Source organism: Seriola lalandi, unplaced genomic scaffold (genome assembly GCF_002814215.2).
Source record: "Seriola lalandi dorsalis isolate HSWRI2012SDOR001 ecotype SW California unplaced genomic scaffold, Sedor1 jcf7180002053880, whole genome shotgun sequence".
NCBI lineage: Eukaryota > Metazoa > Chordata > Actinopteri > Carangiformes > Carangidae > Seriola > Seriola lalandi.
Window position 1 is genome coordinate 8,127 of NW_019524433.1, and position 15,110 is coordinate 23,236.

General features: G+C 41.0%; 2 protein-coding genes across 2 annotated transcripts in view; one reads left to right on the forward strand and one right to left on the reverse strand.

Annotated features, from left to right (window-relative positions):
- Positions 1-1,834: 1,834 nt before the first annotated feature.
- On the reverse strand, positions 1,835-11,401 carry ddx51 (DEAD (Asp-Glu-Ala-Asp) box polypeptide 51). The gene is made up of 16 exons (XM_023402017.2): positions 11,201-11,401; positions 10,196-10,518; positions 8,557-8,735; positions 8,289-8,439; positions 6,601-6,746; positions 6,407-6,478; positions 5,450-5,556; positions 5,200-5,308; positions 4,964-5,109; positions 4,487-4,676; positions 4,247-4,362; positions 4,030-4,146; positions 2,766-2,867; positions 2,600-2,663; positions 2,376-2,510; positions 1,835-2,152 (listed from the first exon to the last, which is right to left on the reverse strand). Exons 1-16 carry the CDS (start codon positions 11,221-11,223, stop codon positions 2,135-2,137), a joined length of 1,998 nt encoding a protein of 665 aa, XP_023257785.1. The 5' UTR covers positions 11,224-11,401; the 3' UTR covers positions 1,835-2,134.
- Positions 11,402-12,231: 830 nt separating this feature from the next.
- The window catches only part of LOC111651946 (centromere-associated protein E-like), an 18,558-nt gene continuing 15,679 nt past the window's right edge, over positions 12,232-15,110 (forward strand). The window contains exons 1-5 of the mRNA XM_087172839.1: positions 12,232-12,402; positions 14,126-14,238; positions 14,366-14,455; positions 14,568-14,686; positions 14,786-14,905. Coding sequence (XP_087028965.1) covers positions 12,347-12,402; positions 14,126-14,238; positions 14,366-14,455; positions 14,568-14,686; positions 14,786-14,905 — 498 coding nt within the window. The 5' untranslated portion in view covers positions 12,232-12,346. The remainder of the gene's footprint in view (positions 12,403-14,125; positions 14,239-14,365; positions 14,456-14,567; positions 14,687-14,785; positions 14,906-15,110) is intronic.

The following is a 15,110-nucleotide window of genomic DNA, read 5'->3' on the forward strand; positions in this document are numbered from 1 at the left end:
ACACACACACACACACACACACACACACACACACACACTACAGAGTCACCAGAGGCCTGGACTATGACGCAGGTTCAACAAACCCAGGTTAACTTTTACATTTTCTGGCTTCACTGAACGCAACACTGACTGTCCTGATAACCTGGACTATGAAGCTGGTTATCACCTGGTTCAGTTTACTCTGGTTCACCTGTCCAGGTATGAGCTCGCTCATGTGAAACAGGAAGAGTTGTTAATCATAAACAACAGCGTCAGAACCATGAATCAAGTATTAATATGACATGAGAAAAAACGCTGACACCTGCTAGTACGTTCAGTTATAGTGACGTCATAAAGTGGAATTCAACAAGGTGAATTGTAAACAATATGATCACATGACTAGAATTTAAATTTCTGTTTCTGAACATAAGTTCTATTAAGGTCAGACTAAGGATATATTGTAAATACGTGCATGAATTATCATGAAGTTTCTCAGTCTTTTCTTTTCAGTCTGATGATGAACAAACTGTTCTGAACATGTGATGCAGATCAAACAGTTAAAGTTGATGTGAGCATGTTATTTACTGTGATAAACGCTCCTCTGTTTGTTAGAAGCTCTGTTTTAAAACCAAAGTGGACACAAGTAAAGACTCAAACACTGATCTAAACAAATATCTATTATTCTTTATTATTGATCACTTTATTCTAACTCTTTTGTCCCTGTCAGGCTCCTGTAGGAATGATGTGATGTTGGTCAGTTGTTTGGTTGTTTTTATCTGATCTGGACCAGGTCAGGAGTTCAGCATCAGTTACCATGGTGATTAACGCCAGCAACAAGTGAACCACAGTCATAGTACTGAAAGCCCAGAGTTAAACTTGAAGTTACCTTGATGACCTGAAATCTTGCTTCGTAGTACAGGCCTCTGAAGTCTGGGTGAGCCTCGGATGTGTCTTTGTATGGTGTCTCACTCTGTCTTGTAGTAATAATGATTATAATAATAATTATTATTATCATAATAAAAATAAAAATGATGACAATAATAATAATAATAATAATAAGAAGAAGAAGAAGAAGAAGAAGATAATGAAGCTTTTAAACAGACTCTTGAAACATTTGACATACAACATGATGACTGATGACATCATCACCTGTCATCATGACATGAAGCTGTGCTGTCTTGCAGAATAAACCGGTGATGGTGTTTGGACTGGTCACCATCACTCTGTGTGTGGGTTACCTGGGCTACCTGCACGCCGCGAAAGAAAACGACCAGCAGCTGTATGAGGCCATCGACAGTGAGGGGGAGAGATACATGAGGAGGAAGACTTCCAAATGGGACTGACGTCACTGTGTGTGTGTGTGTGTGTGTGTTCATGTACTGTGATGACAGTGAATTAAAATCTGACCTGACTGAAACAAGGACACCTGTCAAGTTTTCTCTGAATGCCAACATTAAAGTGTGTGAGTTCACCTGCCAGGCTGCCGTGTTTTTCACTTTGACTAGACAAAAGAAAACATTTGGATACATCATCTGGAGCTCTGGGAACATTTATGATACCAATTAATCAAAAATGTTATTGATTACAGATTAATGGATAATAAAAGTTTATTTGCAGCCATAATTTGGGACTTAACAAGATTCCCAGCACAGCTTCTTGTAAATTCAAACCTGAGCAGTGGTCTGTGTTTATCATAAGTAAATGAGGACTGTCTGGACAGCACCAAAACACCTCTGAAGCCTAAACCTGCATCTGGATCATGGTCAGTTGCGCTGTTAAGCATCCAGGGCAAACACATCAGGTAGTTTTCACAGTCCCAGTGGGGAAAAAGTACAAACTGATTTTGTAGAAGATATAAAGTATAAAAAAATTGATTTTATTATTAGCACATGATGAAATATCACTTCATATTAATGACTTCTCTTCTAAATGATACTTTCTGAATTCATACATATGTTCATTCTCTTCATACTGTGTTTATGTAGATCTTTTTTCTACTGCCAGTATCAGGTCACAGGTCAATGCCTCAGTTAACAGGAAATCAGCACCTTCACCGCACACCCGTTTCAACAAAATGAAACAACTAAACACAGTTGTGCTGTGATGACACAGAGGTACAGATGTCAGCTCAGAGGAGGAGGTCAGTGCTACTCCTTTATTTGGCTTTCTCATCCTGCAGAGAGAAACAAAGAGGCAAACACCATCAGTCAACCGTAAGGTGAGAGTCACCTGTTGCATGAAAATTAAACACTGGAGTTTTGTGACCTAGTAACTACTGATAAAAATGGACAAAATCATGACTATCCACTAAGTCTAAGATAAAAGAGGAGTTGTAGTGATATAATGGGCTTTTCAATATTGGATATAGGATATTGTAAACGTGTTTGAGATGGTACCTTGATCACATTAGCCAGCTCTTGCAGTGTTTTTTCATATCGGGCCTCCATACATTTGAGGTTCTCAGGTTTAAAAATCTGCTTTTGAATCCCAGGACTGCCTGCCTCCTGCACCATTTGAAGGAAGTTCTTCTCCTGAGGGGGCCAAAAAACAAAAACCTCAGTTTTATACCATGTCTGTAGACTGTCAATGTCTTGATTGTTGGTGTATTTAAGTGTTTCACCTGTACTCCAAGCAGAAAGGTGAAGGCCAGGCCTGCTTTTCCTGCCCTCGCCGTCCTTCCGATCCTGAACAGAGACAGAGAAGTCGGGACAGACGGTCAGGACACAGGTGGAGCTGCTACACTGGACCATGCGCAGTGTTACTTCCTCTGCAAAACCACAGCTCACCTGTGAATGTACGTCCTGATGTACTGTGGCGCATCATAATTCACGACACATTTGACTCCGTTGATGTCGATGCCTCTGGCAGCTGCATCTGTGCTGATCAACCTTCAGGACGACACCGTTCATTCAACCTTAAAGCTCTCAGACACTTATGAATGGCTAACTACAAGAATCAGATACAAATCAATATTCTAATATTCCATTTAGCGTTCATGGTCATTGTTTTTGTTAGAATTATAACATTATGTGATAAAGAGTGTAGCCCTACTCGGTATGAAAAGTGCCCTGACATAACCTCTGTTATGATTCTATATAAACTCAACATGTGCCATAAAGATGACATAAGACAGGAAGAGAGAAGAAGCACGATCTACCAGAGCCTGACTGATAAACGTGAGTTCAAAAAGTCTGATGATGATGATAATGAGTTTGTCTGTTATTAATCTGTTGTTTACAGAACTGTGTCCACGATATATGTAGTAAGTGGGACATTTTACAGTGTAGAAATCAACTTGTCAGTGCTCTCCGGTGGACAAAGCCTTGAATGGAGACATGGTTTCTATTGTGAACATAGGTGGAAATGTGGGGGGGACAGTGGGGGCGTATACCTAACTATGTAAATTTAAGTAATATAGCACTTGTGAAATTAAAAAATGCAAAACAATGCGATTTTAAGTTTCAAATGATTTCGTCCCCCCCTCTGCCTCACAGTGGTTTGGTCCTGTAAGAGTGGTTGTGGCTCAGAGAAAAGAAACACAGACATACAGTCGTTCTTCAGTGCAGCAAAAAAACAGTAGTCTCCCAGAAATATTAACTGCCATATGATGAAATCTTCATAAGAAAGGAATGAAGTGTTTATGGAACTGTTAACATGATGGTGAGCTGAGCACAGAGAGGCAGGGAGCAGGGACAGTCAGACAGTCTGGACTCTCAGGTAAAATGGTCCTTTTAACTTCATTGTTGCATAAGAAGCGACGCCCCACTGATCCAGGAACAGATATACGTTATAAATCCATTATTATAAAGATCAGTTCTACATGTGATGAAGAGAGAGCAGAGGAGCAGAGTCGCCACAGTGCAGGTGAACTGGACTGGCAACTGCCCCCCTCTGTTTGTGAATATAAATATATCACATATAATTTCATATAAACAGCTTCCTGCAGTCACACCACAACACCTCAGTATTTTTATACTGTATGTTCCTTACAGGAATTGATAGCTTGATGTTCCTCTAATGTTTATGCTGTACACACACACACACACTCACAGTTGGATCTTTCCTTGTTCAAATTTCTTCAGCGTCTTTTTCCTCTCCCCAGGAGAGAGTCGGGATGAGAACTCAGCAGCATGAACGCCACCAAACAGCTGCACCAGCAGGAAAAGCCTGAGGACAGGAGCAGGGCAGATACAGATTCTACACATGCTTGAAAGTTAAAACACACACAAGAAACACCATGTAATGTGTTTAAACAGCTCTCTGTAACCTGTGTGCAGTCTCTCTGGAGTTGGTGAAACAGAGGATGGGGCTGAGCTTCATGCGCAGGATGCAGTGGATGATGAGGAGGGGCTTTTTGCTCAACGTACAGGGAACATAATACTCCTAAAAACACAAATTAAATCCATAATTCTTCATCATCATCATCATCATCTACTGTGCGACCGCGTCTGTGCTCCACATTGCTGCACTCCACTTCCAGGCCTGAAGGTCAAAGGTCATCTCTTACCGTCAGGCCTTGGGGGAAGTCAAAGCGGTCTTGCTTCTGGGTGGGGGCTGCTGGTGTGGTGCTGGTGTGGCTGTGGATGGAGCTGAAGAGTCTGGGCTGGTGGAGGCCCAGCTGCTGCAGCTTCTCCGGGTTTTGTGTGAGTGTGGCAGAAAACAGCAGCTTCTGCAGCGGCACTTGAGGTGGAGACAGACTGAGGAGACACAGACCAACACACGGTTACCCCAGTCTGAAGCACGACACCGTAACTTAAGGGGATTTCACACCTTATATAGATAGGTATATAGGTGTGTGCCTTTCCAAATCATGTCATATCAGTTTTACACAAGGTGGTAGAGGGGGAGTGTTTTGTTTTTTTTATTCTGTTTAAATTCTCAGAAAAAAACAGTTTAAATCAAGACGAACACTTTGGTGGCAAGTTTCACCACTGAAGATCATTGGTCTTCATCTAAACTGTGAGGCTTCACAAGACTGACTCACCTGGCTGCTGTGACATATGCTGGCTCAGTCCTCCTGAAGATGGACATGGCTTCCGGTTCACTTCCTGATCTGTACACCGCCTTCACCACCTGACTGAGCCAGGACTGGTGCATGCTGTCGATCATCCTGTCAGCTTCGTCAATGATCTGGGATGGATAGAATGAAAACCACTTTCAAAAAGGAGCACAGATGATGGATGGCAGCAACAGCTGACTGCACCGTTACACAGAACTCACAAGAAACCGGAGGTGTTCCAGACACAAGCCTGAATTCTTGTTGATGTGGTCAACCAGTCGACCTGGAGTGGCCACAACGATGTCTGCTAAACTGCGTCTCATGTCCGCTCTGGAGGAAAGATCGTGATTCACAGAAATATGTTGCTGTAGTTGCATAAAATAAAGAAATAAACTCTAACACTCAGGCCCTATAAAGCATTTACTAAGTAAAATGTCATATGGTAATGTTGCTAAATGGAAAAGCCCCCACCTGTGTTCTGAGAGTGAGGCCTGCTCTGCAGCGAAGGACCTCTGACCAGCCAGCATCACCACTCTCAGAGTCGTTCCCTCAGCGTATGATGTGAACACTTTGCAAACCTGTACAAGAGAACACGACTGCTGAGATTCTTTAAAGTTCTAATCTGTAACTTTTCCACATTCCCAAATGTTTCCATTAATTTTCAAACCAGAGAAATCTGTGACTTTAATCATGGTAACGCTCCATGTCATTGGTCTCCTGTCAGTGACATCATATCCTCTATGATCATGTGTCAGTGTGTTTGTCTGACAGAAGCTCAACATTGACTTTTATCTAGTTTTAAGCCACGTACACTTTTGGCACCTTGGAGGTTTTCAGCTCTATATTTGAACCAGATGAAGGATTTTAGTCGTCGGACGTCTGGATCTGAAGTTATCAGAGAAACAATTTGAGGAAATGTTAGACAGCTCAGCTCCCAGCTGCTGGAGACGTCCTGTCCTGTGTCACTGAAGAGCGTCGCTGAATCTCGGATTTTGAAAGTCAAACTGCTTTCTGGGTGTTTCTACTGGTTTTAATCCCCTGGTGTGTTTGTTATGGAGAGGAGGAAACCTCTGTGGATAATTCAGCTGCTGGTAAAAACCTGCTGAACGTCTGCTTCATAAGTTATCAGAGAAACAATCAGAACAAAGGTTAGCATCAATCTCAGCCCCAACTCTTCCCTGAGTCTCTGTCCTCCGTACAGCGTCGCTCAAACACTGACTTTAATTGTCAAACTGCTTCATTCAGTGTTTTTAACAGTTAGAATCACCGGGTCTGTTTGATTTCCTGAACCACTGACACTGAAGGAATCTAAACCGGGAGGAGCTTACGGTAATGGTGGTGAACACAACAGCTCCCATGATGAAGTTTCAGACTGTGTGTTTAAATGTCAGCAAACATTACTGAACTCTTGTTTTGAAAGATTCTGACCTGCTGAGCGAGCTCTTTGGTCGGCAACACAGCCAAAGCCCGGACTTCACACACCACCCGCTCCGTCAGCACCTGATGGAAGACATGTCTTTCTGTATATTCCACCTTCTTCAGTCATACACATACTGTAGTGCCTATACATTTTACATGTATATTCTGCTCAAAGCTACTTAAAGAGAAGGCAGGACATTTACCTGTATGACAGGTAAGACAAAGGCAAGAGTCTTGCCACTGCCTGTTGGTGCAGACACACAGATGTCTCTGGGCTTGTAGCCACCACGTCCAATCAGTAGTCCCTGCTGTGTGCTCTCTAAGATGGCTGGGATGACCTCCGCTTGCACTATGAGAGGGTCAAAGTAACTATCCACAACTCTTATTTTTCAAGTGTACAGTTCATTCAGACACGTTGTTGAGTTGCAGCCTCATGGTAAAACCATTTTAATTCATTTTTCCCTCCTCAGTCTTCTCTCAATGTTCCATAATGACAAAGTGAAAACTGAATTTTAGAAAGTTTATTAAGAACTGAAATATCACATTGACATAAGTATTCAGACACTTCACTCAGGACTCAGTTGAAGCAGCTTTGGCAGCGATCACAGTCTCCAGTCTTCTCGGGTCTGATGTCACAAGCTTTTCACATCTTGATTTGTGGATGTTTTCTCGTTTCTTCTCTGCAGATCCCCTCAGGCTCTGTCAGGGTGAATGGGGACGCTAGTGGACAGACATGTTCAGGTCTCTGCAGATGTTGGACTGGTTTCAAGTCAGGACTCTGTCTGGTCCACTCAAGGACATTCATAGAGTTGTCTCTTGGACACTTCTGTGCTGTCTTGGATGATTGCTTAGTGTTGTGGTCCTGTTGGTGAACCTTTAGCCCGGTCTGAGGTCCCGAGCTCTGGACCAGGTTTTCCCTCAGTCCTGATCGGTCTCCCTGTCCCCCCACTCATCAGAGCAGAGAACCTGTTTTTTCTCAGTCTCAGAGTCCTTTAGCTGCTTCTTTAAAAATTGTCACTGAGGAAACTGAGGAGAAGCTTCGCCTGGACACTCTCACTCACATGAAGACCAGATCAGTGGAGAGCTGCAGTGATGGTTGTCCTTCTGAAAGTTTCTCTAGAGCTCAGAGAGACCATCAGGTTCTTGGTCTCCTCTCTTCTCTCTGATGTCTCAGTTAGTCCAGGTCCAGCTCTAGAAGAGTCCTGGCTGTTCCAGACTTCTTCATGTCAGAATGATGGAGACCACTGTTCTTCTCAGGGACCTTCCATGCAGCAGAAATGTTTTTGAGCCTTGACACAGTCCCGTCTCTGAGCTCTGCAGCAACTCCTTCCTCCTCATGGTTTCGGCTCTGATCTGCATCGTCAGCTGTGAGACTTTATATAGACAGGTGTGTGTCTTTCACATCATGTCCAATCAGCTGAGTTCACCACAGGTGGACTCCAGTCAGGGTGTAGAAACATCTCAGAGATGATCCAGAGAAATAGAGGAGCCTGAGCTAAACTTAAAGTCAGAGTAAAGTGTCTGAATACTTTTGTCAATGTGAGATTTCAGTTTTTCTTTCACTTTGTTAATTTGGATGTACTTAGTGTAGACCAATTAATACGGAAGTATACAACAGTGATGGTTCCAAATCTTTTTCAAATCACAACATCCCCCAACATTATAATGAATGATTTCACACCCCCACCCACACAACACATGCACCTCTTTGAGCTAAAGAGACAGGAACAAACTAATTAAATAATTAAATAACATAAATAGCACAGCTGTAACATATGTGTTTTATATGAACATCAACCATAAGTGAAATAATATAGGCTTATTCCTCAACTCTTAGAACTTGGGAAACCCCCCTGCTGAATACACAGAATCATTCAGACTGTGTCAATACCTGGAAAGAAGTGTTGAATCCCGTTATTCTGCAGTTTTTTCACAAGTCCAGCACAAAGTCCTGAGATGTCAGAGACGGGGACCAGGTTGCTTTTAATGTCTCTGTGAATCACATCAGGCTGAGCGAGCCACTGAGGCAGGACTCTGTGTACCTGTGAACACAGGAACAAACACTCAGTGGATATCTACGGTCCCCAGAAGATGAATACTACTGATATTGGTGACTCCTGACCCCCATGACCCCTCCGTCTAGCAACGTATCACTATACCTTTTGGACAGGTTTGTTCTCAAATCCGCCCATAACTGTGAATCCGGTGGGAGCAGAAGTCTTCTCTGGGGGCTGTTTTGGTGGGTCATTGTCTTCCTCTGCTTCCTCTTCTCCTCCAGTGTCCTCTGATCCATCACTTCCCGTCACAGGAGAGTCTGAAAGACCTTCAACTGAACCACCTAAAATCCAAGGACAGAGACTAACTTACATTTTTTGAATGCGCTGTAAGCTTAGCTATGACTTTTCAGTCCTAATCTCCAGGGTGACTGTCTCACAATAAGACATTTTTGGGCAAAGAACTGCACCACATGGGCAGCGGTATGAGGACAACCTTGTCCACATGGTATACCAACTGTAGTGGCACCTCAATAAAAGGGCAGATGATGCTGTTTGGGCACTAGAAACTTTAAAAGGGATGTTCCAAAAGAAAAAGCAGGTCAGCAGGCAAGAGTAGGTGCTCAAAACATGTTATTTTATTATCAAAAATATTACCAAGAAGAAAAATGAACCCCGGGAAATTCAACAAAAAATAACTTAAACCATAACGAGATAAAATAGATAAAACCTTCAGCCTCACAGCGAGCTGCCACCTGCTCTGTCCCTCCTTCCTGGCATCTTATCTTCTCCATTCACCTGACTGGAGTCTACCACCGGCGACCAACCCAACACAACCACTACATACTAACTTCTGTTACTGCTGACAATTCCCACTCTACAATAAGCACCAGTCATTATTCATAAGTGCACCCATCTCCCCACATACTCACGCACAGTCCCTCACTACCAAGAGGACCTAAGGACACACACCCGTTTCCCCTGTCCCTGACTGAGATGTTGATCAACCCCACTCACCTAGCCAAACTGAAAATATACAGTGGGTCGACCCTTCCAACATATCAAACCTACAAAAGATCAACCGCAACTCAAAACCAATGTATTGAATAACTGAAGCTGAAAAATTAATAGAACCATCCAACTAAAATACTGATTACATTAACAATGATAATGACAAAACAATGATAAAGTGGGGGATCAGGGCCTGGTGAAAAGGGAATGGAGCAGCCTTTTCACACCGACCAATACTGGATGGTTCAGACAAATAACAATACTTTAAAATCTCAGCTGACGTGTTTTTTAAAACATGAACACTTGAAAATTACAGAAAAACAGTGGCATTTGACAATTTTTTTGACAACTGTTGGATGCATCAGAGGATGATAGTGGACAGTAGTGGACCTGCAGAAACACCCTGATGCAGCTGTAATAGTGAGATCATTTTCCTGACACTTACTGAAATGTAAAACTTCCTGTGCAAATAAAACCACCAGAATCTAACAAAAATGTTGCAGCCACTTTAATTTTTGTGGCTTTTTAGTTCATTTTTGTATCATATGAAATTCCACATTCATTCAGATTAAGGCATTAGGATTCCTCAGTCAGATGTCTGGACCACTCATGAGTATAAGTATATGAGTATAAGAAGATAGGTGAATGCCGCAGATTCTCATCAATCAACTGTACATGCCACTTAAGAACAAATCTGTTTGTACAAGTGTTTCATGCATGAGGCCCAATGAGCTGAAAGACACAAAGCTGAGAGGAACTGCAGAGTTTGGAATAAATAAGAACAAACACAAACCTGATTGATTCTTCTGCTTCAGTCTTTCATTTGCACCTTTCTTCTTCTTCTTCTTTTTGTCTTTGACAGTCTCAATATTGTTTTCAGAGTCCAGAACATCCAAAGGCTCTACTGATGATTTCCTCTTTTTGTGGTGTTGAGGCTCTCGGCTGCTGTCCTGGCCAGCCTTTCTTTTCTTTTTGACACCCTGCTGTACTGTCTGCTGTCTCTGTTCTGTCAAACTCTGTTTCTGCTTCTCTTTTGCCTTCTGTTGCAGTTTAGCCAGTAATGCCTGGGACCGAGACTCCTTTGAGACGCTCCCATCGTCCTCCTCTCCGAGATACCTGTGAGCAACACGACAGAATTTAATACATTTTACAGGATCTTCAGTCCACAGCTGCAGTACAGTCACAGCACAGGAGCTTGTCCATTTGAAAACAGAGAATTTCTCAACATCATTTCCTATCTTTGCTGTGAGTACCGTTCACTTGCTGCTCTATGAGGCTTTCAAACCTCAAACCTGATTATTTTATCCACTGTGAATGAAGCTGATAAATATGTCATCTAAGATTAAAGATTAAAGTTTTTAGGTTTTCATTTTGTCTGAACCTGGTGAAAATCAGATTTTACTATTAGCTACCATGCTCATCATTCTAACGTTTGTTGGCAAGCATTCATGTTATTCTACATATCTCTTATTTACTGTGACAGCTGTTGAGATGACAGCAATCGGGCCAGAAGGTGTGCAGAAAAGACACCAGAAGATCATGTACAATAACAGCACACAGAGGGACATTAACAAACTGGGAAATGTTCTATCTGCAATACACCATGCAAAAATTGTGAGGATAGAATACATACACACACATACACACACCTATGTGTATGTGTGTTTAGAGCCAGTTAAGGAGGACTTTAATGCAACATAGCTTTAATGGAAGCCAGACAGAGACTAACATCAGGGCCATGTAGTAAAATGACTTAAGAAAAACCAGCGATGTAAAATAGCACAGAAAAGCAGCCTACCTGTTCACAAGAAACAGTGACATGTCAGTAGCGAGATGAAACGCCCCTAAAACCTTTTTTATTCTTTTCAACTATTCCGCACTAAGGAAATATTAACACTGAATATTAATTATCTCCGTCCATAATCGTAACTCTGGTCAAACTTTAGCGAACTACACAAACCAACGTTTCCTCGTGTGTCGTTTTTCGACACTCAACACACGCAGTTTGATGACGCAGCTGCATGTTTTTAGCGTCACCAGTAGGACGTGGCCACATTAACCAGATATTCGGTGAGGAACTGAATGCTTCTATTATATCCAACGTCTGTAATACATTTCCCGTTAAATGGGAGTATGTATTGTTTGGTTTCCATAACTCTATTACTTAAGGTGACGATATGTTTTATTTGATCAATCTTGTTATTCTTTATGCAAAATTTCACATTCATAAGAGTAAATTCTCAAATAATAAGCCATTCTTTCTTACTTTAATCATAGAAATTGAAAAATATATATCTATCATATCCACAAGTACAAAAAGAAAAGCTATTAAGACATATAATGCTTGCTTACATTAAAATATTTTCGTTTTACATACACTTTTAATTTTTCCCCTGGCGATTCTTATTTATTATTATTAGTATTATTACTATTAATATTTATTTATTTTTATTTTTATTTTTAATTTCATTTTAATTTCTATTTTTTATTTATTTTTTATTTTTTTTATTCATATATTTATTTTTCTTTTATGTTGGTTGTTAAACTGTTTGTATTTCAGTTTGGTCAGCTGAGCTGTTTACAATGTCAAATATTGTTTATATGTACACAGTTCAGAACATTTTCAATGAAAAAAAAACAGATTTTCGGTGATAAAACAAAATTTAAAACAAATTTCGTTAAAATACATTACAAAAGCTCAGTCACAACCAAAACGTATCCCAGCAGTCGTTTGAATTCCCCCACCTCCCCCTCTTCTTAATGGAACTGTCCACTGATGACGTTGACCAATCACAACTAAGTGGCACAAGTTTAAACAGCAAAGGGAGTTGGTTCTGATGCGCCCACACCAGCGTTTTGGGTCTCGCTAGTTTATTGTTCATAAAAAAAAATGTGTTAGTTTGCCTGGTAGTGTTGTTTCGTCGGTGACTATCAAAAAACAAAGATGACGGAAGAGTCTGCTGTGAAGGTTTGTGTTCGAGTCCGTCCGCTTATCGCGAGGTAAGTCTTGAGCAGTGAGTTACAAGTTAAGGAGCTAACGTTAATTTTTCCTGATGCTAACACTGACTGTTAACGTTACTGGCCGAAGTAATGTCAGTCGTTTTATTAAAATCGGGCGTTACTGGCGAGTCGTTTTTCAGCTAATAACTGTGTAATTAAGTTCAGTGGTAAAACACATTTAATATGAACTAACCTAAGCTAAGTTATCGCTGTGGAGCTGCAAACGTTTGGCGGTGTCGTCACTGTTTTTTGTGTCTGAATGATGCTTTACCAAATCGACAATGCTAAAGAGCTTTTGGGCTGGTGTTTATTTGTGTTGGCTCCACACATGACTGTAATTAACGTTAGGATTTGTCATGCAGTAATATAATGACTGAAGGGACTGGAGATGGCGCCTTTGGCACCACATCTACTTAACTATGAAGCGCTCACCGGAGCAAGGCGCTATGTCTGAGCGTCACTGGTAAATACGACGCTAACGTTAGTTTATTCTTAACATATATTGTCTTTATATCAGTTCGAGACAATTAAGATAACATATATGATTAATGATTGCAATTAAGGTGGATAAGTCCCATCTTGGTATCCCAAAAGACAACAGAGATGTGACCTTTCAGTTTTAGAAAGTACAAAGCTTAATTTCATTTGCAAATTACAATTAAAAAGACTAATTCAGTTTCATTTACAAAGATCAAACAATACATTAACTTGCATTGAACACTTATGTCAACAAAATGACAAATAGGAACATATTATTATGCATATACTTCACTATAGAGCTCTTAATTATTATTGTGCAATTGCTGACATAGTGATAGTGCCTGAGGTGGTAGTAGGACTATCAGTGCCACAAATACTGTCACCAGCACTTCTTCACATTTTCCTGAATGAATGCTTCCATCACATCCAAAGTGTGGCTACAATGCTTTGCTCACATCCACTTGTACAAACTGCCAGCATCTGACAGCTCATTGAGTTGCACCAAGCAGCAGGCACACTCAAAACTTCTCCAGAATGTTCTTCTATTATACTTGTTCTTTTGTTCACAGTGGCCTAGTTGGAAGGCCAACAAAGTTATTACAATTCATCCTGCAGGGGGTATGAATGTCTATACTGTGTATGTAGCAATCCATCCAATGGATAAAGAGATATTTTAGCCAGGATCATAGAGGTGCACTGTTTGATGAACAGTAATTGCTATCCCTACTGCCATGCTGCTACTGTGGCCTAAAGATGCGTCGGATTTACAGGTGAAAAGATTTCAAGGAAAAGGAGTAAATGGTTGTTTGGGCAAGCTTGCATATCAATATGTTCCTTGTGCCCTGCTTTACACATGGCTTATCTCTCACAAAATTAACATTCATGATTTTGTCTTGCATGTCTCTAGTAAAATATTCTCATCTTTTCCAGACACATTTGCAAATCAACACTGTTGTCTGTAATATAACTGACGGACAGTATATAACCCAGGGACTTTTTGTAACATAATCATTGAAGATTATATTGTGGTCGATAGGACGCTTAATTTGTCCTCCAAATTTAAAATTTTGTTGAATCTGATACCTCCCAACATTTTCTCACAAAATTTTCAAGGATGTTTTAGTGCGTTGGCCACAAATTAATCTCACAGAGTGACACCAAGCATTGTCTCTTTAAGATTTTGTGGAGAAAGTTTGTACATGTTTCCCCATATATCTTGAATGAATGAATGTCCTTGTTACAGGGAAGAGAGTGCTGCATCGGAGAATGCAGAGCCTCCCCAGCTGTTTTGGAAAAGTGATAAGAAATCAATTCATCAGATCGATGATGGGAATTCCACCAAGAGCTTTAGTTTTGGTATGTTTTGCAGCATCAACAGAATTAAGAAACATGTTTGCTCGATATTGTGATTCCTTTGAGCCATTAAGTATAGAGTCTTAGTAATGGAAATGTACATACATTCACTTTACTCCTCTGTTCGCAGACCGAGTGTTCATTGCTGAAGAAACAACAAATCAGCTGTACCAAGACATTGCAAAGCCTCTGGTTGTTTCCACTGTCGAGGGATACAATGGTTTGTAATGGAAACTGAGACCTGTCTTGGGGTATTATGATGTTCTATCCAACTCACTGTAGCTGCGTGGCGTATATTTTGTTAATATATCTGTTCTGTGTCTGCTCCACAGGAACCATATTTGCTTATGGGCAGACTTCCTCTGGAAAGACTTTCACTATGATGGGGAGTGACCAAACTCCCGGAGTGATACCTCTGGCTGTGGAGGATGTCTTCCAAACCATTAAAAATGTAAGAATTTAATCAGATGTTTAAAACATGCCTCAGTTTGTTGTGTAATCACTGTTTATTATTATTGTTATTCTAACAATGGTTTTCTTTTGCCCAAAGTTTCCAAAGAAGGAGTTCCTTCTCAGGGTGTCTTACATGGAAATCTACAACGAGACAGTGACTGATCTGCTTGTCGACAGCTGGAAAAGAAGACCACTGGAAGTCCGAGAGACAATCAATGTAAGTGAGCCATGTAGAAGTTTGGAGTTCAGTGACTTTTCATCAAATCTGGATCACATATCATGCAAAGACTCAGTCTGGATCTGTGATCACCTCTTGTTGGCTGAGAGGCAGCCCGACAAAAGTTCCCACCCTGTAGCTACAACTTGAAAATGAAATAAGCAGCAGGCCTTCTCTGGAGTTCCCAATTCCCAATTGCATAAAA